General features: G+C 40.2%; 1 protein-coding gene and 1 long non-coding RNA gene across 3 annotated transcripts in view; one reads left to right on the top strand and one right to left on the bottom strand.

Annotated features, from left to right (window-relative positions):
• LOC126732731 (uncharacterized) overlaps positions 1-6,980 on the bottom strand; it is a 43,915-nt gene extending 36,935 nt beyond the window's left edge. Inside the window, exons 1-6 of one of the 2 annotated variants that reach the window (XM_050435725.1) lie at positions 6,814-6,980; positions 6,464-6,634; positions 2,065-2,174; positions 530-695; positions 272-372; positions 57-129 (exon numbers count right to left, since the gene is read on the bottom strand). In XM_050435725.1, the coding sequence (XP_050291682.1) occupies positions 57-129; positions 272-372; positions 530-695; positions 2,065-2,174; positions 6,464-6,596 (583 nt within the window). In that variant the 5' untranslated portion in view covers positions 6,597-6,634; positions 6,814-6,980. Of the gene's footprint in view, positions 1-56; positions 130-271; positions 373-529; positions 696-2,064; positions 2,175-6,463; positions 6,667-6,813 lie in introns of both variants that reach the window. The other variant, XM_050435726.1, reaches the window with a different exon arrangement.
• A 15,828-nt stretch (positions 6,981-22,808) lies between these two features.
• On the top strand, positions 22,809-26,318 carry LOC126732730 (uncharacterized). The gene is made up of 4 exons (XR_007659531.1): positions 22,809-23,013; positions 23,299-23,335; positions 25,075-25,389; positions 26,222-26,318. It is a non-coding gene; the product is annotated as an uncharacterized LOC126732730 (long non-coding RNA).
• Positions 26,319-26,645: the final 327 nt, after the last annotated feature.

The following is a 26,645-nucleotide window of genomic DNA, read 5'->3' as shown; positions in this document are numbered from 1 at the left end:
AAGTAATATATAAACATCCTCTACAGGAAAGAATCAGTAAAGCTTCTATCGCTCACGTTGTAGAGTGTAATGAACAGCATAACTATGAATGTTGTAGGCTCGGATCAAACCATCAGCATAAGCCACATACTGGAGAGGAAAAGAAAAAAGAAGCTTATAATAACACTGAACAAAAAGGTCAAGTGGACTGGACATATTATCTAGCAAGTATACAAGTTCATTAACCAACAAAGAAATAGAACTATCAACCACACGAAAACATATATGCTACCAGGACAGGGAGGCGAGGATGGCAAGCAAGATTGACAATGGGTTTCTTCAAGTCTGTCTTAATTTTTGTAGGAGCCCTTCCTCCTTCAATAGTTCCAACAACTTCATGCATGCAAAACAATTCAAGGATTAAACATTAGTATCCAAATCATCATAATCAAACATGTAACAGTGCTAGATGATGAAAAAAAAATCCAAAGTGCACCAAAAACAAATGATAATTGATGTATTTATGATAAAAACAAAACAACCAACCTACCTGTTACACTCATCCTACGGTGAAAACCAAAAAACACGACAGGTTGTAGAGGTGTCAAAGCAAGATGGACTTCTGTATCAGGAGAAATTTGTTCTGACTTCTTTTCAGGTGAATGTAACACACAAGTTTGCTCAGCATCAAAATCACAAGACCTTATTGTACAATCCTAAAAAAATAGGGAAACGAATCTGATGTTACATAAGCAAAAAATAAAACCTTAGAAATATTCAAAAAAAACTTCAATTGCAACCCTGGAACATCAATTAGAAATATTCAAAATAAACCAAGTTCTGTAATAAAACTCCACACCAAATAAAGGGTAAACAGGAAATAATGCAGCAATAAAAAAGGGAAAATCAGACAAAATGCAAACATTTATCCCTATTGATGTAAATCAAGAGCACATAAAAACAATGTCACAACCTTTGACTAACCTCTTTGAGAACTGCAGTATCAAATTAGAAGAAAATGCATCAATTGCCTAAAACTTTATATCTTTGAAGTTAGTATGATTTCTTTAAAGTAAATCCGTCCCCAAGTCTCATTTCCCACAAACAAATACATACAAGGAATGGAAAGCAGATATTACCAGGATATTTTTTGGCATGACCAAATTTGTTTGTAGTATTCTGCTGTTTCTAAAGATCTGAAACGTTTCCCATTAAATTATGCCAACTCTTCCAAAGTGGCATGATTAATTCCAGCCCATAGTTTGTTCTTTTATTTTTATTTTTTTGAATAGAAGATAGAACCAGCCCAAAGTTTATAATTGCAGTAAAGTTGGCAAGTAAAGCTGGAATTCTTTTCCTCTATAAAACATTATCGGAATAGATGTTAGTTGTAGGAAATCATTCTCTTTCCTCGGTTTATGCTTTGATGCATGCTTGTAATTTGTGTACTTGATTGTATCGGTCCCCAGTTGTATACATCCTGTATAATCGGATGACTTTTTTTTTCTTAGTTGAATAAAATTTACATTGCTTATCCGCCGCCCGCAGGGGGGGGGGGGGGGGGATGGAATTCTTTTCTTCTGTCTTTCCTTCTTTGTTCTTTCAGTAGAGTAAATATTTGGGGACTGAACAGAACACATTGCAAGTATATAACATGCATAAACACAAGCTTTGTCATATGTTTCCATGCATTGCCCTAAGGAGTAGTAATATGTAATTTCCAATTCCAAGAAAATGAATTTAGATCAAGAGGCTTCCAAAAGCACATCTTCACATATCTCCAGATGAATAATATCAAAATCAAAGTAGATTACCACCGTAACTACTCTAACTAAAAAAAGGAACATAAATTAGTGGAAAATTCATATATGCCAAGAAAACAGCTAACCCAACACAGTTCTAGTGCTTCCGTTAAAACAATACTCATTATAAAATTTTTAACCATCAGACGCATGAAGTCTTGAACACAAATTAGCAGTTCAAGTGTTCAACATATAAAATAAAATAAAAACCCTACATATGGAAATGTTTGAGTATTCAACACAATTCAAACATCCTAAACAGGAGGCTATATTGGAGACAAACCTCAAGGATGGCAATCACAGCATGCCCACTTGTAGGACTATAAGACATGCGGACAACAGGTGCACCAATGTCAATAGAAGAGATCTTGCTTCCTGTTAATGCATCAAATTCTGCACGTAGAAATTTGACATCATCGTTAAGAAACTCATGATAGCCCTCAAATGGCAGAGAAATCACCATAAATAGAAGGATTAACTTTTTCTTTAAATGAATTTATAAATGAGGTGCTCAACATATGAATGTTTCAAATTAAACAAATGCAATAGTGCTTTTTAGCCTTTTCCAACATTTTCTCACATATGGCCACGATGAGACCCTTTAATATCAGTACAGCCGTAGTTTTTTATAAAAGAAAAAAGTAAATGGGTATTTATAGATAAGAGACTACTTCATGTACATGCTTGAACACAAAGAAGTCTAAAGAATTACAACAGATTATGTACAGACAGAGAATCTTCCATTGTTGCCATCCTTATTCCATACAAAGAAAGAGTCCCTCCCCCCACCCCTGTGGGGGTGCCTTAACACACCAAATACTCTTCCAAGGGAAAACCGTAGTAACATGACCCCTTAATGTATCATTTTTTTTTAATAAGTAAGAAAGATGTATATTATAAAAGCTACTTCATGCAAATGGAGCACTAAGCAGTCCAAAAGTAAAAGGAGAAAAAAGAACAAAGAACAAAGAAAAAAAATAAATACAAAGGCAAAGAGAACTAAGGAATAAAGAGTGGGAATCACTAGATGTGAGTCCCCAAACCCAAAACTAGTCAAAAAGAGAACCATGAAAAGAAGCAAGCAACTGATCTCCTAAACTCTCCACGTCCTCAAACATCTGTCGATTACGTTCCCTCCGTATACACCACATTAAGCACAATGGAACCAAATTCCAAATGTTTGATGAGTGCTTCCCCAACCAATTCCACCATTTAATGAGAAAATCTAGTACCGTTCGTGGGTCATGGTAAGACCCACGAAATCCCAAAAGATCTAAAAACAAAGCTCCACAACCAATAAGCCTTCTCACAATGAAGCATCAAACGATCAATAGCCTCCCCACAACAACGACACATGACACACCAGTCAACAAAAGCAAAACCCTTATTTTCAAATTATCACTCGTGAAAATCTCATCCCAAGCTGCAGTCCAAACAAAAAAAGAAACTCGCTAAGGGGCCTTAACTTTCCAAATACCTTTCCAAGAAAAGACGATGGAAAGGGAACCTTGCAACTCATTATAAAATGAACAAATGTCAAAATCCCCATTCTTATTCAGCTTCCATCTCACACGGTCCCCATTTCTCGTAGGTGGGATGTTGGATTCCAAAACATGAAGAAAATTCACCATTAAATACAACTTCCAATCATTCAAATCCTCTCTATTAATGGCGATCTCATACCAGGAAAGCCAATTGAAGAGGTTGATCCCCACACCACCAATCTTGCCAAAATTTCACTCCATTCCCTACCCCAATCTCAAACTGTGTATTTTCGCTAAAAGCCTCCCAACCCATACAGATGCCTCTTCATAAACCACACCCATGCACATCTCTACCCAACTTAGAAGTCCATCCCCCCCTCCCCACACTCCTCAGTATTCCCCAAACTTCATAGCTACCATCCTCCTCCAAAGTTGTGTCTCCTCAACCCCAAAATGCCATAGCCATTTCCCTAAAAGGGCTTTATTGGAGTTAGTCAGTTTCCTTGTACCTAAACCATGATTGGCCATAGGCACACATACTTGATCCCATCTTACCAAATGTGACTTGGACTCACCCCTAAACCAACCCAAAATGCATCATAAAAGGAGAAGACCAAACATCAAAAGCACCATTCTTTTGAAATTTCCATTTCAATCTATCACTACCCTCACAAAAGGGCATATTAGAACAAAGAAGATTAAAGAAAGAGGCAACCACCTCTATCTCCCAATCATAAGTCTTGTTCAAAAATCTGTAAAACAGCTTTGTGGACCAACTTCCCCACTCCAACACACCTCCATAATCATGTTTCCTCTGTCCCAAACTGCCAGTCATTTAACCAAAAGAGCCTGATTAAATTTTACAGGCTTTCTTACACCCGGTACACCATTAGCAATTGGAATGCAACTGTAGTTACAAATGGTTCTGCATTCTTTAAGGTGTCTTTGCCATAAATCAATGAGAAACACAAGGTCATCTTTGACGAGAGTCAAAAATGAGAAACATTTGGGTGTCTTCATAAAACAATGAGAAACACAAGGTCCTCTTTGAAAAAGAGCCAAAAATCATCAAGCTTAAGACCAAGAAATCCCATCGATATGCTAATGCTAGTTCCATGGGAGCAAAATGGTCGAAGTTCTCAAAAAATGCTTTTTTTTTTTTATTTTTTATAACTTGCAATTTACTAAATTTGGAAAAGCGTATACAGACATTTAAAAAAATTAAGAAATGGAAGCTATAAGATTAGCGATACAAGTGCAAAGAATCTAAAAACTCCATCAAAGAAAAGGTTGGGATAGTAAAAAAGTGCGAGCTTCCAGGAAAAGAAACTTGAGATTCAGTAGAGACATCTCCTTCCCCTCAAATATCTGTTGATGTCTCTCTCCAAATGCACCATAGAATACAGGCTGCCCCTGCCCCCCATACAGTTCCATTACTACGACGCCTCATCATTCCGCTCCAAGACTCCATCATAGACTTGACAGAATACGGCATGACCCAAAAAATCCCAATGGCACAAAAACAAAAAAACCCCACAAATCATAGGAAATTGAACAGTGCAACAACTGATGATTTACACATGCAACACCAATCTGCCATTACAATACCCCTTTTAAGGAGGTTATTTTCCATTAGATTTTTTCCCCAGTGTTGCCTCATAGACAAAGAAGGATATTCTAGGTTTGGAAATACCTCTCTAGACACACTTCCAAGGAAAAATAAAAATATGACCTGCTCTAGTATTGATCACTGTGTAATAACTCTTGTGATTTGAAACCCTTTTTAGGGGGAAGGGAGCCAAACCAGCTTATCACCACTAGACGAACCAACCGATGCAGCATACAGATCATCCAAAAACTGAGCCATATGCTCCAACACCCAATCTTGAACATTTCGAATAAAAATAGGTCTCCAGTGTGCCTTGCCATGTACTCATCCCATAGACTCGAGCATCTTTGTCTTAGCAAATCTAAACAGCTGAAAGGAACCATCACCATCCCAATAATTCTTCCAAAACAACACTTGGGAACCATCCCCTACCTCATATCGGATGTGTGAAGCAAACTAATCCTATCCCTTTCTCAAAGTATGTAGCATTATGTAAAAAAGATGTGACATTTTCAACCCATCACAAGTTCTAGTAACTCTTGACAAAGTAGTAGAAACTATAAAGTAATCAAAACACTAAGGCTGCGTTTGTTTCGCCTAAAAAGGATTTCAGGAAATTATTTTACACCAGCCTACGCATTTGGTACCTATAGAAAATTGGGTCAAACGGAAATTATTTTACCCGTTGATTGTAAAATAAGCCTTCTCACCCGTAAAACCATTTTAGTTTTTATTTTACCTTCAAATGATTTCCAAACTTGGAAAATAGAAGAGAGAGAGAGAGAAAGAGAAGGAGCAAGAAGAGAGAGTAGAGCGAGTGAGCTAGAAGCACACACAACCCCAGATCACACCATCGTCCCCAACCCTAGATCGCTCCGGTCTCGTCATACCCCAGCACCGGCGAGATCGCACCGCCGAGATCGCACCACCGAGATCGCGCCGCTTGAAGCACCACCAAGATTGCACCCCAGCACCAGCGAGATCGCACCCATGACCCACCCATGCCCGATCTCTCTCTTTCTCGATCTACCTCTCCCTTTCCCTCAATTGTCTATCACTCTCTCTTCCTCCCTCTCTCCATTTGACCGAATTTTTGAGTTTAACGAATGCTTTGTTTTGATTTTTGTTTTGTTTTGTTTTGATTTTTGTTTCTTTTAAGTTTATATATTGAAATTTTCTATTATGAAATTTGTTTGGAAGCTGAGAAAATGGCTGAGAAAATGTGAGAATCCAATAGAAAAATAGTATTTTCAGAATGCAACCAAACACTTGAAAATATTTTCTAACATAATTTTCATAATGAAGCCAAACACTTGAAAATATTTTCTTTTCCCAAAAATATTTTCACCTGAAAATATTTTACACTAAAACAAACGCAGCCTAAGTTCTAAAAGTAACAAGCAGCATTCTCCAAATAATATAAATTTTGACAATACAGAAAACAAAGATCAAACAACCCAAGCAATATAGAGTCTGATCAAATTCCATAGGAAACGCACTTTGTAGTTTGTACAGCTAATTCAACTTAAGTTTTTTAGTTTTTAAAAGAAAGAAAGAGAAGAAGATGTGAAAGTGAGTTCGAATCTGACCAATGAGGAAGTTTCCGATGGCGACGGCGACGAGTGCCTGATGTGGATGAAACGCCGCCGCGTGAGGCTGCAAGGGCTTAAGGCCCCGTCCTACGTGGCGTAGATCCAGATGCTGCACTGTTGTCCACTCCATTTTTGAATCCTCCAATTCGGTTTCACTTTTAACTAACACTGCAACGTTAACTTCCCAATCAGTAAAAACCCTACACATACATACACACATAAATCTATGTATATATATAATAACAACAATCCATGGAATTAATTAAGAAATGGATGCATCGAGGAAAAGAGTGAGGGATGCGATCTTTGTTTGGAATTAACGAGTTTAAGGAAATTGTGGTTCTTACCTGTTGAGAGAGCTACGTACAATGGGAGCTCATTTAAAGAAGATTGGCTTTGATCGTGATTCGTGAAGAGAGCAAGAGAGAGAGAGATCAGAGGAATGAAGAGCAAGAAAGAAACTTTGAAATAGGCAAAGAGAAGGTGCAGAGTAATGAACAACAAAGAGGTTGAGACTTGAGAGTGCTGGGCTGGACTTTTTTTAAGGCCCGTTTTTTGGGATTTGGTGAGTACGGCCTGGGCTCTTATTTTAAAGAATTGGCACCTAGGCCTAGAAATATTTTGGGTTTTTGACCTGTACAATTTTTTTTTTTTTTTGGGAGGAAAAAAAAAACCTGTAAAGTGTACACTTCGTTTAAAAGTTTATAAAGATAAATATTACAATAATAAAAACAAACCTTTGTTTCAAAATTTTGGACTCAACATGGAATCTTATCACATTAATCAAAATGAATTACTAATTTTAACAGTATGATTATAAGTCTTTCTTTACCTCTCTTGGCTCCTCAACTTGAATCAAATCATATGCGTTAAAGTAAGAATAAATGCAATTAATTTTCTAAAAATTGCTATAATTAAAGTGTATAAAACAAGCTTAGAATATCCTACAATGCAAGCTTTGCCCATTACACCTTTTTTTTTTTTTTAACAAGAATGTTTACTTATGTGCATTGATATATATAATAACTTAATTTTGCATATTTATATCATTGTTAAAAAGCATTATCATACTTATTTTTAGTTAATTCATGCATTTTATATTTGGTTTTGGAATAATGCTAAATAATTAATTTTGTACTTAATTGAATTTTATTGCATGAATTTGTCTTTTTGTAGGAAAATGGAATTAAATAAGTTGATTTGTGCAAAGAAGAAAGGTAGTGGACTTTACTTTTACAAAGGCCATGATAAAGTTAAAGAAGGTCAATCCAATTAAATTTAAGTCCAATTGAAGTATGGAATCAAAGGAAATTTGCACTGAACCCAAGTCCAATTCGGATTAGAATTTCAGCCTACACATCTGTTAATATTTTTGACATAACTTTCGGCTTAGATGTCCAATCGTGATGATTCAAGTTGGGATGGAGAGTTAACTCAAAGGGCTACAACTTTGTAGTTTACCAAAAGTCTGAATTCTGAAGTTAAATGAGCCAAAATCATTGGTTAAGTGAAGTCTAAAAATCTGGGATTTTCTCCAAATGAAAATTCAACGTGTAATAGAATTCCTTAACCTATTTAAAGGCTCTTTAGGAAAAAATTTAGAAGAGGCTAGTGCTAGGGCTAGGATGCAAAACAAAAAATTGGAGCAAGAGGCAGTGCCGCATGTGGCTTCTTTGTAACTTTTCTCCCTGACAGCATTGCGACCATTTCTTTCTTTATTTTATTTATCTAGTTTAATGTTTAGTATTTTATTCTTGTGTTTTATTTCAATTATTATGAGTAACTAAATTTATTTTTGAGGTTGATGATGAAACCTTGTTAAGGATTATCAGTATTGTTTATGTGAATTGATTTTTCCCACAATAATTGTTCTTTAATGATTTAAATTGTTCTTGTTTCATATCAATTAACTAAGATGAGATTCTAGATATGAGTTCAATCATATTTTTCTCATGATTTAGGATTTATCTTAATTAATTGAATGCTTGGTTTATTATTTCTTGGTTATAAAACTGGATATCTCTTGTGATTTGTTTGTCAACGAATACAATTGATAATTTGATTTTATACTTAAGAAGCAAAGAAAAACATGCTTTTGATTTTTAAAATAAGGATTTTAATGAGAATATTTTCCATGATAGCAAGATTGATTTCTAGATTATCATGTAGTGGTTGGGAAAAATTAATAATCGTAAATGTATGCTGATATGAATTAATAAAGCGGATTTCAAAATCTTAATTCCTTTCTCTAGATTGTTTATATCTCTTTACAGCTTTATATTATATCTTTGCTTAGTTTAATTATTTTCTTAGTATATTTAATTCCAAACAACCAATTTTTATTAAACTAGATTAGGATTAGTTTGGTTAAGATTTGATTAATTTTCCTACGTTTATTCAAGTCCCTGTGGGTTCAACCTCATTCTTGTCAAACTATATTTTAGTACGATTTTTGCAAATACTTTAAAATTTCACAACATTTACAACTTTTTGAACATCTGATTATTCCCTCATTTTTGTATAGTCTCCTCCCCCATCCATAGTAGTTGACAAGAGTATTAAGCTAGCGACAAAACTAACAAGGAAAGCATCAATCTTCTTCATGAGACTAGTTCATCTAGATTAACACTAACAAGCCTTTACAAGTTGTTTGTAACTTAGCCTGATTTTAATTCTTTTGTATATTCTCCCCCCACCCCACCCCCCCCCCAAACTATTGGATTATCAAGAAAATAAAAATATTGTCCCTACAAGTGGACATAAAAATAGGGGTGGTAATTCATGTTGGCATGTTGTACTTATATTCATGTCAAGGTATGGATAATAGATTATATGGGTCAACACCCCTAACATGATATTTATATAAAGCAATCTAGCGCTATATTACCCACATAACACTCAATTTAACCCATTTAATAAATTGGTTATATTGGGTTGAAAAACTTTTATTTTTATTTTTTAAGAACCAGTAACTTAACTTTCATTAATCATAACAAAAATAAACATCACACAAACTCATTGTGAATGATTCAAGCAATGAAGCGAGTCCAGTGGGCTTGTTACCAATTGAAGCATTAAAGTGGTTGGATTTATGTGTGAATTTCCAACGTAGAATCATGCCCCTAGTCCATGAGTTTAATGTGCCAACCATGCCTTACATGGGTGGGTAGCAAACACACATAATTGATTATTTGGTTGACAACTTGACAATAACACAATTCATTTCAATCCATTTAATAAATATAACCAAAAAAATTGACACAATTAACATATGTTTATATTTTATAGGCACATCATAAATATTAGGGTAAATTACATATTTGGTCCCTATTCTTTACACTATTGTACGGCACCTAACGCCCAAGTTCATATTGGGCCTTGGACCATGAATCAATGATATGGGCCGAAGATCCAACCTTCGCATCAACAAGAGCCCCGGCCCAAACCCACGAATTGCTACTAATGTGAACTGAGTGTTGTCTGGATGCTTAGAAGGCGGATTGCGTACACCCTGCTCACAGTGTGCTCGGGAAACCATTTCTGGGCATTATGCATATGCTCGGTCGCATTGCCCGGGCGCATTGCCCGGGCACATTGTCGTTAAAGTGCCCGGCAGAACCTTAGGAAACTCCGCTGCCGAACACATTAACGGAAGTAGGAACCATTTCCAAAGCCACTCGTACCTAAAAATCCACTTAAGCCCATTGACATTGGACCCTTCTTTGCACTAAGAGAGAAAATAATGATGATCACCCCATTAACGAAGGCTATAAATAGGAGAAATGAATGGATAGTTGGGGGATGCAATTCTGAGGGAAAGAAAAGAGTAAGAGAGAGAGAAAGGAGTTAATATTGAGAAATAGGGAGAAAAGTGATTGCATTGGGACCCTTAGTCTAGGACAACCCAAGGTAGGATACCCAGACCCACCAAATAAATAGATTGTGAGCCTAAATAGTGGTTTGGCCCATCAAGTCCGTCCTTGGAGCTTACAATTGGCGCCCACCGTGGGGCTCTCTTACGACGCTGTAGTTCTAGAGGGACTTAAACTCGGAGACAATGTCTGAAAGGCGTTTGGGGGACCATGCGGGAACCAGATTCGAAGGGTCCTCTCGGGGGTCAAGTTGGCGAGAGCGCAGGCAGAAGGAACGAGAAGATAGGAGGCATGACCAACTAGAAGTGATGTCCGGCACGAGAGAGGGGTCGATCAAAACTCAACAGACGGTTTCTGGTGCCACGGGACGTAGGCAGAGGGAGGAACGGGATGAAGAACTCGAACGGCTCCGCAGACTAGTCAAGGGTTTGGAGCTGGAGGTGAGAGGTAGGCGCCGAGGAAGAGACAGAAATGACCGGCAACAGGAGGACGGGATTGGGGGAAATAGATATGAAGAGGGATCCAATCAGTCTGGACCTCGACTGCGGTGAAGTCATTCACATTCCTTGGAATCCCATCGGTACCGAGACTGTTCGCACTCGAGAGGGTATCGATGAAATAGGAATCGGTCTCCCTCCTAGGAATCGGGGCAACGCCGAGACTGTTCACACTCTCGGGAAAATCAAGTAAGGGACTTGCTCTCCCCGGAAGAGAGGCGACCCTAGAATGCTGCCATTAACGCTATGAGCCGCGCTCTACGAAAGGCAGCTCGGTCCCCGTTTTCGAACGAAATTGAGCGAGTCGAAATGCCGGACATGTTTGCCTGCCCACCGTTCAATTGCTATGATGGGAAGACTGATCTGGTAGAACACGTCAGCCATTATATTCAGATGATGTCTTTGCATACTCATAATGATGCACTCATGTGCAAGGTATTTCCCTCGAGTTTGGGACCGACTGCATTGAGGTGGTTTAATGGGTTACGGAAAGGATCCAAACATAGTTTCTCCGAGCTGATTTAAGAGTTCGGAGTCCGATTTGTGACGTGCAGCCGAGTACCTCAGCCAGTAGACGCGCTCTTGTCAATGAAAATGAGGGCGGGAGAGACCCTCCGTAGTTACGCTAGCCGGTATTGGGAGCTATACAACGAGATCAGCGGGGATAACGAAAGGGTGGCGGCAAGCACATTTAGGATGGGGTTGCCCAAGGATTCAGGGCTATGAGAGTCGTTAGCCAAAAAGCCACCCGAAGGCATGCGGTAGCTTATGAGACGCATCGAGGAATACAAACGATTAGAAGATGACCGGTTACAGAGTAAAGGCAAAGCGTCGATGACATCGTCCCCAGCAGGCGAGTTTCCCGTTCAGGCCTTGTGAGGGTCCGGCAATTCAAGAACCGACCACACAAATGGGAGAAGTGAACATGATGTTTAAGGAACCGGTACACAGGATTCTTAACCAGATCAAACACGAGCCTTATTTTCGATGGCCGAATAAGATGGGCGGGGACCCATCCAGAAGGAATCAAAGTCTGTACTGCACTTATCACCGAGACAAGGGTCACACCACCGAACAGTGCCGGGTATTAAAGGACCACCTCGAGCAACTAATCAAGGTCGGGCACTTAAAGGATTTCATGCTAGACTCGGGGGATAGAGTCGTAGGGCAAGATACCCGGCAAAGGGGGAACCCTCTCCCACCCCCTGTGGGGATAATTGAAGTAATCCATGTTGTGCCGGAGAAGCTCATTGTAGGAAGAAGGAAATGAATGTTGACAGTAATGCCGGTAGAAGGTAACCCGGGTCTACGGTCATCGGGTAAGAAGATGAAGTTTACACGGGAGCCAATCTCGTTTGACGATGGCGATTTAGAGGGGACGATTCAGCCACATGATGAAGCGTTAGTGGTCACAGCCCAGATAAACGGCTTCTTAGTAAAAAGGGTGATGATAGACCAGGGAAGCGAGGTCGACGTGATGTACCCCGATCTATTCAAGGGACTCGGTCTAAAGAAGGAGGACCTCATAAAGCACACTTCACCTTTGGTTGGATTTGATGGCAAAGTAGTGATTCCTGAAGGGCAAATCTTTCTCCCCGTGATTATGGGAGGGAAGGAGGTATCTGTAACGTTCACAATAGTAAGTTCATTTTTCTCGTATACTACCATCCTGAGAAGACCATGGATCCACTCAATGAGGGCCGTCCCATCAACATTGCATGTAAAGATTAAATTCTCAATCGAGCAGGGTGTTATTGTAATAAAAGGAGACCAGCAAGCAGCCAGACAGTGCCTTACTACCATAGTGAACTGGAAGCAGGGGAATCAGATCAGTCAGGGAGAAATCACCGGGCAACTGGATGGAGACATGGAGGCTGGGCGACTCGAACAGGGGCGCGTTGAACAGGAAGATGTGTCCCGGAAAAACCCGTTATAGCAATTAAAGGATCCCCGAGAAGGGATGGGGGCTGGATGTGCTGAGGAGTTAGTAAAGGTGAAAATATTGCCGAACACCAATAAATATTTTCAGGTCGGAGCAAGCATGAGTCACGAGGAAAGAGTCCAAGTATTACTATTTCTGGTTCAAAACTTAGATGTTTTCGCTTGGGATCCTTATGAAGTTATCGTCCACAAACTCAATGTAGACCCCTCATATCCCCCAAAGAAGCAGAAGCCGAGAAGGTCGGCCAAAGACCACGTTAAGGCAGTAAGATAGGAGGTGGAGAAGCTGAAGGAGGCAGGAGCCATAAGGGAAACCTTTTTCCCAGAATGGCTGGCAAATACCGTTGTTGTCCGGAAGAAGAACGGAAAATGGAGGGTTTGTGTGGATTTCACAGGTCTGAACCGGGCATGCCCAAAGGACCCGTTCCCCATGCCAAAGATTGACCAATTAGTGGATGCCATTTACGGGCACCCGAGGATGAGCTTCCTAGAAGCCTTCCAAGGGTACCATCAGATTGCCCTGGTCGATGAAGACCAGGAGAAAACAACGTTCATATCCCCCAATGCCAATTATCATTACACCGTGATGCCGTTCGGGCTAAAGAATGCCGGAGCAACATACCAACAGATGATGACGAGGATGTTTCAGGATAAAATTGGGCATACAATCGAAGTGTATATTGACGATATGGTGGTAAAAAGCAAGCAAGAGGTCCGGCATGTAGAGGATCTCCGGGGAGTGTTCGAGGTATTGCGAAAGCACAGATTGCATCTTAACGCAGAAAAATGCGCCTTTGGAGTAAGGGCCAACAAATTTTTGGGGTACTTGATCACCAACAGGGGGATAGAGGTTAATCTCGACCAGATTGAAGTCGTGAAGCGACTCCGGTCGCCGAGCAACTCGAAAGAAGTACAGGTATTGACCGGATGCTGGCCGCTCTCAACCGGTTCATCTCAAAATTTTCGGATTGCTGCCGTCCTTTTTATCAGCTTTTAAAGAAGTGGAAGGGGTTTCGGTGGGATGATGAATGTGAAAAGGCTTTCCAGGACCTTAAGGAGTACTTAGTGCGAGCACCGATGTTGAGTGCACCAGACCCCGGAGAGGAATTATTCATATACCTATCGGTATCCGAACATGCTGTAAGTGTTGTGCTTTTAAGGGACCAAAGAGTACAACAGCCCGTGTATTATATCAGCAAGACTCTAGTTGACGCCGAGACCAGGTACTTGCCTTTGGAGAAGTTGGTGTTGGCCCTAGTGCATGCTACCAGGAAATTGTCTCAGTACTTCCAGGCTCATACCGTATATGTGCTGACCGAACATCCCTTACAGTCATTATTGAAAAGATCTGATCTTATGGGACGAATAACTAAATGGGGAACACGGCTTGGGGCATTTGATGTGAGGTATAAGCCGAGAAGTGCAGTAAAGGGACAGGTATTAGCAGATTTTGTAGCAGAGTTCTCTCCTAAGGGGGAAATGGTCTGTTAGGTGGAGCATCGCCCGTGGAAGGTACATGTGGATGGGGCTTCCAACGCCAAAGGGGCCGGAGCCGGGGTAGTCATAATCACCCCAGAAGGAATTCTCTTGGAGCATTCGTTCAAGCTAGGGTTTAATGCCTCTAACAATGAGGCAGAGCTTTGCTTGCCGGACTGAGGGCTGTTTCACGGTTAGAGGCCCGAGACGTGGAGATCTATTCGGATTCAAGACTCATTGTCAACCAGGTACAGAGGAATTTTGAGGCTCGAGATCCTCGGATGAAAGCATACTTAGACTTGGTAAAGCAGGTCATGGACGGCTTTTGTACAGTGAAGGTGATTCAAGTGGCTTGAGCACAAAACAGACATGCTGACTCTCTCGCCACTCTGGCATCGTCAATTGCCAAGGATATTCCCCGACTTATCAGAGTGGAACTCATCCCCAAGCCCAGCATTAAGGTGGTAGGAAATGAGGGGGCTGCGAAAGTCGAAGTCACAACAGTTGCAACACTTGGTCTGAGCTGGATGGACCCCATTGTAGATTTCTTGGTCGATGACCGGATCCCGGACGATGAGAAAGAGGCTAACAAAGTCCGTAAGGTGGCTGCCCGGTACTGGTTGTCCGGAGACCGAAAACTCTATCGTAGGTCATTCGGAATGCCATATTTGTCATGCTTACACCCGGAGAAAGTAGGCCAGCTCCTGGCCGAGTTGCACGAAGGGATATGCAGCAACCATGTAGGGGGACGATCACTGGCACACCAGGTAATGACTCAGGGATTCTGGTGGTCTCGGATGCAAAAGGACACCGCGGAATACGTTCGGAAGTGTGAACAGTGTTAGAAGCACGCCCCTCAGATACACCGGCCTACCGAGCATTTGAACCCGATTAACAGTCCTTGGCCCTTTGTTCAATGGGGGCTGGACATACTCGGGCCTTTTCCCCGAGCGATTGGCAATCGAAGATTTGTGTTGGTGGCCGTTGATTACTTCACCAAATGGGCGGAGGCAGAAGCTTTGGCCAATATCCGAGATGTAGATGTGAAGAAATTCGTATGGAAGAACATAATCACCAGGTTCAGAGTCCCGGACTCCCTTATATCGGACAACGGGCTGCAGTTTGATAGTCGCAGTTTGATAGTCGAAGTTTTCCCGAATTTTGCAGCAATCTCGACATCAGGAACAAGTACTCTACTCCGGTGTACCCTCAGGGCAATGGCCAGGCTAAGGCCGTGAACATGGTGATCATGAACGGCTTGAAGCGAAGGCTGGAAGAAGCAAAGGGAAACTGGGCTGAAGAACTACCAAATGTTTTGTGGGCATACCGGAGAACTCCTCGAAGATCCACGGGCGAAACCCCATTCTCTCTCACTTACGGAGCTGAAGCCGTGATACCAACTAAGGTCAACCTATGTAGCGCACGGGTCTCTGAATTCAATACGAAACAGAACGAAGGTCAGCTGACGGGGTGCCTAGATTTGCTTGAAGAATACCGAGAAGTAGCAACCATAAGGCTAGTAGAGTATCAACAAAAGCTTGTCCGACGTTACGATCAAGGCGTAAGGGTGAGAGAATTCAACGCCGGAGACCTGGTACTAAGAAAGGCAGTAGGAAGCATGCGAGATACGAATGCCGGGAAGCTTACCCAAACTTAGGAAGGATCGTACAGAGTTACAGCTATTACAGGCGTAGGGGCGTATTATCTTGAAGACATGAACGAAGTACCATTGCCGCGACCTTGGAATGCTTATAATCTTAAGAAGTTTTATAATTGACCGGCCCTGCTTGAAAAAGTATGTATTGTATTGACTCATGATAAAAATGCAACTAATTCGTTCTTGCCGGGCAAATTCTTTTTGTTCACTGTGTCTGGTTGATGGACAAGTGGGAAGCTAAAGAGATTCAAGCAGCTCCAAAATATTTCTAAGGACAGAAGCCTTCTTCTCGGTTTGATTTCTATCACCGAGCAGGTGGAAACCTTACTAAAATATTTCTAGGGACAGAAGCCTGCTTCCCGGTTCGATTCCTATCACTGAGCAGGTGGAAATCTTACTAAAATATTTCTAAGGACAAAAGTCTACTTCCCGGTTCGATTCCTATCACCGAACAGGTGGAAACCTTGCTAAAATATTCCTAAGGACAGAAGCCTGCTTCTTGGTTCGATTGCTATCACCGAGCAGGTGGAAACCTTACTAAAATATTTCTAAGGACAGAAGTCTGCTTCCCGATTCGATTGCTATCATCGAGCAGGTGGAAACCTTACTAAAATATTTCTAAGGACAGAAGCTTGCTTCCCGATTCGATTCCTATCACCGAGCAGGTGGAAACCTTACTAAAATATTTCTAAGGACAGAAGCCTGCTTCCCGATTCGATTCCTATCACCGAGCAGGTGGAAACCTTACTAAAATATTTCTAAGGACAGAAATCTGCTTCCCGATTCAATTCCTATCACCAAGCAAGTGGAAACCTTACTAAAATATTTCTAAGGACAGAAGCCTGCTTCTCGGTTTGATTCCTATCACCGAGCAGGTGGAAACCTTACTAAAATATTTCTAAGGACAGAAGCCTGCTTCTCAGTTAGATTGCTATCACCGAGCGGGTGGAAACCTCACTAAAACTTTTCTAAGGATACAACCCGACTTCTCGGTTCAATCCCCATCACCGAGTAGGCAGAAAACTCACTTGGAATTCCGGAAAGCACAATCCAACTTCCCAGTTCAACCCCTATCAACCAGCAAGGGAAAGCCGTGCATACATTTGCGGAAACTTTGAAACAAACACAAGAAAGGGAAAATATACATGCATCATCACAATTGATCGGCAAATAACACAAATTTGAAATCAAGCATGATAAATCAATTTTTTCATCACCAAAACCCGGCGATATTGAAATTCAAAAAACAAGCAAACTGTTTAAATCCAGGAAATAACTGTCTAGTCGCCACAGCTCGGTGACTTGGGTAAACCAACTCGAAATTAAATAAAAAACTATCAGAATAAAAGCAAATAAAGGAAATGTAAAGCAGGTTCGGCAATTAAGAAGAAAATTCCACTGGCTGCGTCTCGGAGGTCATTTCGGCTGGGTGATGCTCGGGCACGAGGAGTTGGGTATGGGCATCTTCACCTTGGGGGCCTTCAGTGGGAGGGTTGCTGGTTACTTATGCCCCGATCATCTCCACGTGGGCATCAATCTGCTCCACCAGCTCCCTCAAGCTATCCATCTCCTCCTTTTCATTTGGATTGGCTGGGTTATGAGCGGTAGGGACAGAGACTGGAACAGGGATCTGATCAGGGTCCCTAAGAGGGGAGTCCTCAGGCACCCCTAAGGCCTGTAAAGCAGCCATCCAACCCTCTCGGAAAGATAGCTGCCGAGCTTGCATAATCACCGGCTCCACGCTCTTCTCGGCGTCGGCAAACCCCTCATCGTACCACTTACTCTCGCATGCCTCAAGGGTCGCCCGTAGATCAGCAACCTCTTCAGATAGAGTGGAGTTCAGGCTTGTTGTCTCGGCCAGCTTCATTTCTGTTTCATTTTGCCACGCCACCAGCTCCGCCGATTTCTTCTCTGCCAAAGCTCGAGATTTCTCCGCAGCAGCAGTCTTCTTCTCGGCAGATTCGACAATGTTCGTTTTCTTCTTAGCCGCTTTCACAGCCACTTCCTTACCTGCTTTCTCCTGACCAACTTCCTCGGTAAGATCCTTCACCCTCTCATTCAGTATATGGGCTAGCTGGGCGACCTGTTAAAGACAATGTTATTCACGACTTAAAGTTACAGCGAATACAAAAAATATAAGGACGTGCATGAAAGGAAAATGATAATAACAAGAGTGCGAAAGAAGAGGACTAACCGCGATGGTGTGCCATTGGAGCCTTCTCCCCATGGACTCATCAGTCGCATCTGCAAATGCGCTCACGTCCACGGGCAGGAGGAGACCGTGGGCTAAGCTTTGGGCCACATGGCTTCACCCTTCTCCCAGCCCCGAACGCTTGCGCTAGCCGGAATGGGCGTGCCGTCCAGCTCGTACGTTGGGTGCCACAAATGCGCCGGTTTGGAGGATGAGGCCACATTTGTTCCAACTTAGGCTAGCTGCTCCCGGATGGAAATACCCCGAGAAGGTTGAAGTGGAGTTTGGATTTGACCCTTTCACGGGCCGATGGAGGATTGATTGGTAAGCTTTTGCCTCTTTCGTTGCCGACCGAGAGCAAAGGGAGGCGGGGGATGAATGGGAGGAGTCGGGACGCGCCCTTGGGGAGGAGTCTGCTGCTGAACGGCTTGGCTTGCCCCAAGGATGAAACAGCTGACAGTCAAAGTCCTTCTGGTCACCATGTCTTCTGGGGCAGAATGGGTTCTGGAAGAGTCACTAGACTCCGCTGCTTCTTGTGCGGCTACTTGAACTGGATTCGCGGGTTTGGCTTGTACGGCCTCACGCTGAACGGCCTCGTGAGCGCGTTCCCGGAGATGCCTGGATGCTGCTTCGGCCAATTCGTCCCTTACAGGCGCGAGTACGTCCGAATAGGTATACCGCGGGCCAAGGTCACAGGCTTCTCCTACAGTAATGCTAGGGGGGAGGAAGTTCGCGTGCCGGACATCTACGTAAGAAAGAAGTGGGCTATCTACAATGAGGGCTTGGCTAAAAGGTTGCCAAGTGGAGTATACCGGGTCTACACTGAGGATGAGGTGAGAAGTACGAAGTTGCCCGTCCTGGTGAACGAAGATCTTGGACCTTAGCACAAAATTTAGGTCCCGGACGTGAACTGTTCTGATATCCTGAGTGAACACTAAACCATCTGCAGCAAAAAGAAAATGAATCAAGGGTAGAGTAAATAAAGTGTTTACAAAATTTAGGAAACATGAGGAATTGAAGGTTAGGACGAGCCAACTTCGCGGCGTGACAGAGGGGGAGGGATGTCACCTGCAAACCAATTGCCACGCACCCGGACAAATTCCCCGGCGGAATTCCTATTAGAGTCCGGCAGACAAGAAATCAGCCGTACCTTGTTATCTCTAGTCTTTAAGTAATAGTTTGATTTCTTCTTTCCACAAAGGCTGTACATGTGGTTTATGTCGTGGTGGTCTAATTGCAAGCCAAACGTTTGATTCAACTTACCCACACAACTCACTACCTAGTAAAAGTTGGGGGGAAGTTGGTTGGCACTCAACCCGTAGTATCTAAGGGTTTTAAGTAGAAGTGGGTCTATGGGAAACTTGACCCCGCCTTCTAAGACGGACATCAGCGGGAAAAAGGTCGTGCCTGCCCTTCTGTGAAGAGCGATTTCACTTTCGTAACAATAAGCCAACTCCACATCATCAAGGATGCTAAAGGCTTGCCTAAAAGCGGCTAAGGGAGCTCCGACGTTCAAAAGGTAAGCAAAACCCATCCTATGACTAGAAATTAAAAAGGGACTCTGAGGAAGGAAATGAAAATAAAGGAAAGGGGAAGAAAACTTACTTCTGGCTCTAAGGGAGAGGAGGATTCTGGGTTTGTGGACTGGAGCGTAGGGGAATGCTCGGCAGAGAGAAGTTTCGAAGTGACAAAGAGTGAAAAGTGAGAAAATGAATTAACATTAGTTATTTATAGGAACCAAGGAAAGCATCAGTTGGTGTGCAATGAGTAACATTAATTAGCAAAGATGAAGTAGAAAGGGGGTGACCTTAGAAATGCCCAGAGCAGTCCATACGCGCACCTCGGTTTGTGAACCGCCAGGTAATAATGACGGCAGAGCCGCAGGATCTAAAGCGACGCGTCTTTTGAGAAGCGCATTTATGGACCGCTGTAACCCCCCAAGCACATCCGTTGGATTTCTCGAGCAAAACACTGCCTCTTTAACTCCTTGATTCGTCCCCGAGGTCCGAGGATGAATCAAGGGGGGGCTATTGTACGGTACCTAACGCCCAAGTTCATATTAGGCCTTGGACCATGAATCAATGATATGGGTCGAAGATCCAACCTTCGCATCAACAAGAGCCCCGACCCAAACCCACGAATTGCTACTAATGTGAACTGAGTGTTGTCCGGACGCTTAGAAGGCGGATTGCGTACACCCTTCTCACAGTGTGCTCGGGAAACCATTTCCGGGCACTATGCATATGCTCGGTCGCATTGCCCGGGCACATTGCCGTTAAAGTGCCCGGCAGAACCTTAGGAAACTCCGCTGCCGAACACATTAACGGAAGTGGGAACCATTTCCAAAGCCATTCGTACCTAAAAATCCACTTAAGCCCATTGACATTGGACTCTTCTTTGCACTAAGACAGAAAATAATGATGATCACTCCATTAATGAAGGCTATAAATAGGAGAAATGAATGGATAGTTGGGGGATGCAATTCTGAGGGAAAGAAAAGAGTAAAAGAGAGAGAAAGGAGTTAACATTGAGAAAGAGGGAGAAAAGTGATTGCATTGGGTCCTTTAGTCTAGGACAACCCAAGGTAGGATACCCAAACCCACCAAATAAATAGATTGTGAGCTCAAATAGTAGTTTGGCCCATCAAGTCCGTCCTTGGAGCTTACAACTATATTTCAATTTGGTCTCTAACCTTTCAATTGTATCAATTTGGTTCCTAACCTTTCAATGTCGTATCAATTTAGTCCCTACCATTATATCTTGAATGAAAATTGCTGACATGACAAACTATCAAAATAAAATTTTAGTTTATTGTCACATTAATGGAAGCTAATTTTTTATTTTGGCTATTAGACATATCATCAATTTTAATCCAAAAGATAACGGTAGAGACTAAATTGATAGGGTACTGAAAGGTTAAGGACCAAATTGACACAATTGTTAGGGATCAAATTGAAATATGGTATATAAAATAGGGACCAAAAACGTAGTTTATCCTAAATATTATGTCAAAGTGCAGTCACAATCCAAATTAGTTTCTAATTGTTGTATAATTTTGCAACATGTATCCAATTTAGGCTGCGTTTGTTTCGGCTGAAAATGGATTCGGGAAAACAATTTACACCCTATCGTATGTTTGGTTGTGCATGGAAAACTTGGTCAAACGGAAAATCATTTCCATTGACTATAAAAAACCCACCCCACACCCGTAAATCATTTTACACTTTCATTTTATCTTCAAACCATTTCCATTGTCCTCAGAAAATTTCTCTCCTCACTCACTCTCATCACTCACGCCAAGCCCAAGGATGGAGAGAGCTATCGCCGGTGAAGCCCAGATCCAGTCCCTGACCCATGGCCCCGCCGGTGTGATCGCACCGCTCAAACCCATTGCTGATCTGATCACACCGCCTCAGCTTCTCCGTTGTGCTCAAACCCATCTTCGATGAACCCAGCTAAACCCACCCCGATTTCACCATATCCCAATCCCCGACCCACGCCCTCACCGTCATGCCTACAAGCCCCTCTGCCAGTGAAGGTAGTTTCTCATCTACTTCACCTTTGTCCTCTCTCTCACTCATCAGACCCATCCTTCTTCCACCCACGCCGTCGCTGCCTTAAAATTTTATTTTATTTTATAGTAAAATAACATTTTTGCTTGGGTTTTGGAGGATTGGTGGTTGGCGTGATTCATGGGTTTCAGTGGTGATGGGTTGGGGGTGAGTTTAAGCGTTGATGGTGGTCGATTGGGGGTGGTGGATCGTTGGCTATGGCGGTTTGTGGGTTTCAATGGTGGAGGATTATGGGTTTTGGTAGATGGTTTTTTTTGTTTTTTGTTTTTTGTTTTTTTTTTGATTTTGAGATTAATGGGTTTTGATTTTGATTATGATTTTTCAGATTAATTGGTTATGTGGTGGATAATGGTGGCTGGGTTTGGGAGCTGAGAAAATGGCTGAGAAAATGTGAAACATTTGTAGGAAAATAGCATTTTTAGAATGTTACCAAACACCAGAAATCGTTTTTTGGACTATTTTTCATTGTAGAACCAAACACCCAGATTTCATTTTCCTTATGGGAAAACAATTTCCCCTGAAATCATTTTTCGCTTGGAATTGACTTTCCGTTGAACGAAACGCAACCTTATTTTTCTTAATTTTTGGTGTTAAGTAGCCCGTTCATAATACTCAGTATAAAAGTCAGGATGATGAGCTTGCTTACCTATGTAACACCATCTCATCATCACTATTGTTGAATATTTTTGTGCGAAAGCATAAGTTACATCCTAGTAAATTATAATAATTATAACCAAATAAATGTCATACAAATCGCGTTTTATAATAATAACAATTAAATTACTAATAGCGTGCAATCTAAAAGTTCTTATTTCAGCATAATAATATACCTTCCAAATTTGTGAACATGCAATAAAATAAAAAAGAGATTTTTTTTTTTTTTTTGGTACAGAGTAAAAAGTCAGGGACATTAGGGTTTGATAGATGAATTTACCAATATAATTATTAAAATAATCTATATATATATATATATATATAACCGAAACTTTTAGAGCTCCCACATTTTTCCACATCAGCATTATTTAAAAAAAAAAATTATTAAAAAAAAAAAGTAAAACCCTTTTCTGACCCAATAACTATTTCTCCAAAAACAAACCCGATAAAACCTATTTCTCTCCCTCAAATGCAAACGTATCTCTCTTTGTCGTTCCCCCCACTCCTCTTCTACCTGTGGCTCTGCTACCCCAAACAAATTCTATTCTACAAAAAAAACAGAACCGCCGCATCCAAAAAAAAAAAACACAGAGACGCGAAACGCCGAGACAGAGATAGCAATTTGATTTTGAGGGTCCTTCACCATTCTCTTTGATTTTCGGGTTGTGGCCTACTTCCTCTCAAAAGGTAATTCTCCTCCGCCCATAAACACCGCTGCTGATGGGTTCCTACTCTTTCTCTGATAAAAAAAATTCCTCCACCAATGGGTTCCCATTCTTTCTTTGATTTTTTGTTATACGTTTTCAAAATTTATAATTTCAGTTGGCTTTGGTTCTAGATTTAAATTCAGAAATTAGGGCTTAGAAAATAGGATTCTGATGTGATTGATTAAATGTTTTCGTTTATATATATATATATATATATATTTTTTAATTCATCTCTTTGGATTTAAATCATTTAGTTTCTTTGCAGAGATGAAGTGGAATACTCTAATTTCATCACAGCAAAGGTATTAATTTCTTTTTCTAATATTCTCTTCAATTATGGTTTGTTGTCAAGTTAGGAATTTTAGTTCATACCCCTTTTCCTCTCTAAACGGGCAAAATCCAAAGAACCCAACGACATCGCAAATTGTCTTCTGGAACAAATCGATCTTCCTTTTATTCAAAACATATAAAGTCTTCCATATGTTATTCAAAATCCAATTTTGTTTGACAAATTCACCAGCTTTCTTGCTTTTTCTCTCTATAATTCTCTCTTTCTCATGTTTTTGCTGGTATAATGGTTGAGAGAATGATGTAAGAATCGGTATCCTTTGTGAAAATAAGCCAACCCTAAGTGTTTGACAAAATGACCCAAAGAAATTAGAATCAATGAAAATTAAAGGTTTGGTAAAAATTTTATGTCTATTTTGTTAAAATCCTCCCCATCACCCTAAGTGTTTGACAGAATGTCTCAATGAAATTGAAATCTTTTTTTTTTCTTACCATGTTGTAATAATGAAATTCATTCTCATTTAAAGTTGCTGCAAAATATGTTTGTATGGCATTGTTACCGTATTGTTGGAATTAGAGATAAGTCAGACTTCATCTATTTGTTTTTTCCATACTCTATTCCTGTTTTATGGAGGACTTTTGGATTGAACTTCAGCTTTAGCTCATGATTTTTGTAGCAATCATCAAATGTTTTTTTTATAGCCCAATTTAATAGGTGTCTCTTTTCTTATCTTTGGGTTGCTACTGACGGCTATAATAAATTTTTGGACTTGGATATGTGACTTTTTGTTAGAATAATACACTTATTGGTATTTGATGCAAGTTTCCTAAAGTTTAGGACTTTTGGATTGAACTTTCAGCTTTAGCTCATGATTTTTGTAGCAATCATCAAATGTTTTTTTTATTGCCCAATCTAATAGGTCTCTTTTCTTATATTTGGGTTGCTACTGACGGCTATAATAAATTTTTGGACTTGGATATGTGACTTTTTGTTAGAATAATACACTTATTGGCATTTGATGCAAGTTTCCTAAAATTTATGTTGGTTGCAACTTGGGTTCTTATTGTTGTTAATTGTTCTGCTGATAGGTAGCACTTTGATTTTCTTGGAAGGATTGCAAAAATATGTCTTTAACTTAATGGAATTCCCCGTGGGATGTAATGATAGTGTTGGGCAGTTAGGGAAACAGCACTTTTGAAATTTAAAAGGGGTATGAACTAAAATTTAAAGAATTTTTTCTTTTAAAAATTCTGTCATACTCTACATTGTTATACTTATCCCTTTTTCATCGCAGGTGAATTTTAGTTCTTTTAAACTTAATCATGTCACTTTAATTTTCAAGTTTTGTTTTCCCTCTTATCTGTTCTGATATTCGTAAGGGGGAGTGAAATTGAGGAATTCTGTCGGTTTGATCTACTTTTGGTTTTTTGGGTTGCTATGGTTGAATGGTTGGCCTTTGGTTCAACACCCTTAAAAAGGGGTTTTTAGCAAATTTTTAATTGTGTAGTTTTGGTATTTGATGTCCTCCACCGTAAGAATTCTCAGTTTATGCTCTATTTGTATTAACATGAGACCTTTATTATTATTATTATTTTATTTTTTTTGGGGATTTAATTAAAGTTTCTAGGTTATCTCAAGCTTTGGTTTCATGATTAGTCTCTATTTATTTTGTATTTTAGTTTGACCGAATCTTCTTTAATAGTAGCATCTTGATTTTTGAGGGGTTTTATTTGATTCTTTGTTTGGTTGCAGACCCCAGCTTCTTTTCCAATTTCCTCCTTTAGTAACCCACGGATTATTTTCTGCTTTCTGTTATGCACAGCGAAAGACCAAATCTATATAGTTTAGAAGCTGTCTGCAAATCCCAGCAATAGCAAAGTGAAAAGGTAGAGCTATTTAAGATAGAAATTATGAGAAAATTTTACTAATGATAGAAGATTTTCTGTTGTGATTATTTAATGCAAATTGTTGGTATGGGTTGCAGGGAAAAGAAAGCTATGAGTAATGGACATAGACATGAGTTATTAAAACACTAAACAATTGTATCTTTTTGGTGGTTTGCTATTGGTAATTCTTTTCTTCACAATCATGCTATTGTTTTCTGTTTTTAATTTTTAATTTTTATAATAACAAACATTTATAACTAAAGCATTGAAATATTTTGTGCACACCATGTGTTTGAGAAAATGCCTTGCTTACTCTTGCATTAGTTTGTAGCCACTTTATGGTTTGTGCATCTTGGTTTTAATTGATACTGGTTATTGACTACTTTTTGTTATGTATCAATCATAAGTTATGATGATACAAAAAATATTCTGTTTGTACCCAACGATCGGAAAAAAATATGTTTTGCCAAGTCATTAAAGGATGAAGAAACTCTTAGATGTCAGTTCTGCTACATAGCCAATGTACTTAATCAGTAGATTTGATTTCAATTGCCAGATTTTCAATTGATATAGAAATAATGGAATGATGGATTGTTGTTCTTTTCAAATTTTTTTTATAATGAAAGCCTTATGGTCAAAGCACAGTTTGTCAACGTTACTTTCAACTTTCAAGCATTCAAATTTAGATAGGTGCTTGGTAGAACTTTGTTTCTAAGGTATTTAATTCAATGCATTGAATAGTCTTTTTTCTTATTTTCTGCCAAATAATGCAGTGGCTTGGTATTCAAACTAATATTTTCAATGCTTCGTTCTTTGCTCTCTTTTTATTTTGAAAAATTTTTTCCTGGGCTGAATGAGTTGTCCTCTATTAAGGTTACAACTGAGACATTATATAGCACTTACATCAATTCAAATGCCTACGTAAAGCTTTACATGAATCATTCTTCTTTTTTCCTTGCTTTAGCCTCTTTTTCTATTTGCTAAGATAGAGTAAATTTGTGGTTTGTTGACAGTACTTGCTACATGCAATGAGAATTACTATAGTTCACAATCGAATGAGTTTTACCATAGTTAACAAATGAGTTTCTTTTGGAACATCTGACTCCTGCCAACAGTTTGAAGCCATGTCATATCATGTACAACAATGAAGATGACAATGGGAGAGATATTTTCCAAAGATTATATTGAAATTTTATTGTTTAATAGATTGTGTTGATTTTTTTTTCGACCCAATTGTTTTTATGTAAATAATTATATTAGAGGGTACTTGTGTCTGTTTTGTATTCTATATTTGATTGAATTGTAGTTTAGATGAATCTTTGGGTTTGGAACAGGATATGGAGTTCATACATAACCCATTTTGGTCCTTAATTGTATTGTGGAAAAATTTATTGCAGAGAGATGATTAGAGTCAAAATAATTATGCTGCTACGACAA

The sequence above is a fragment of the Quercus robur genome, chromosome 6, assembly GCF_932294415.1.
Source record: "Quercus robur chromosome 6, dhQueRobu3.1, whole genome shotgun sequence".
In the NCBI taxonomy this organism is placed as follows: domain Eukaryota; kingdom Viridiplantae; phylum Streptophyta; class Magnoliopsida; order Fagales; family Fagaceae; genus Quercus; species Quercus robur.
This window is presented reverse-complemented; position numbering and strand designations above follow the sequence as displayed.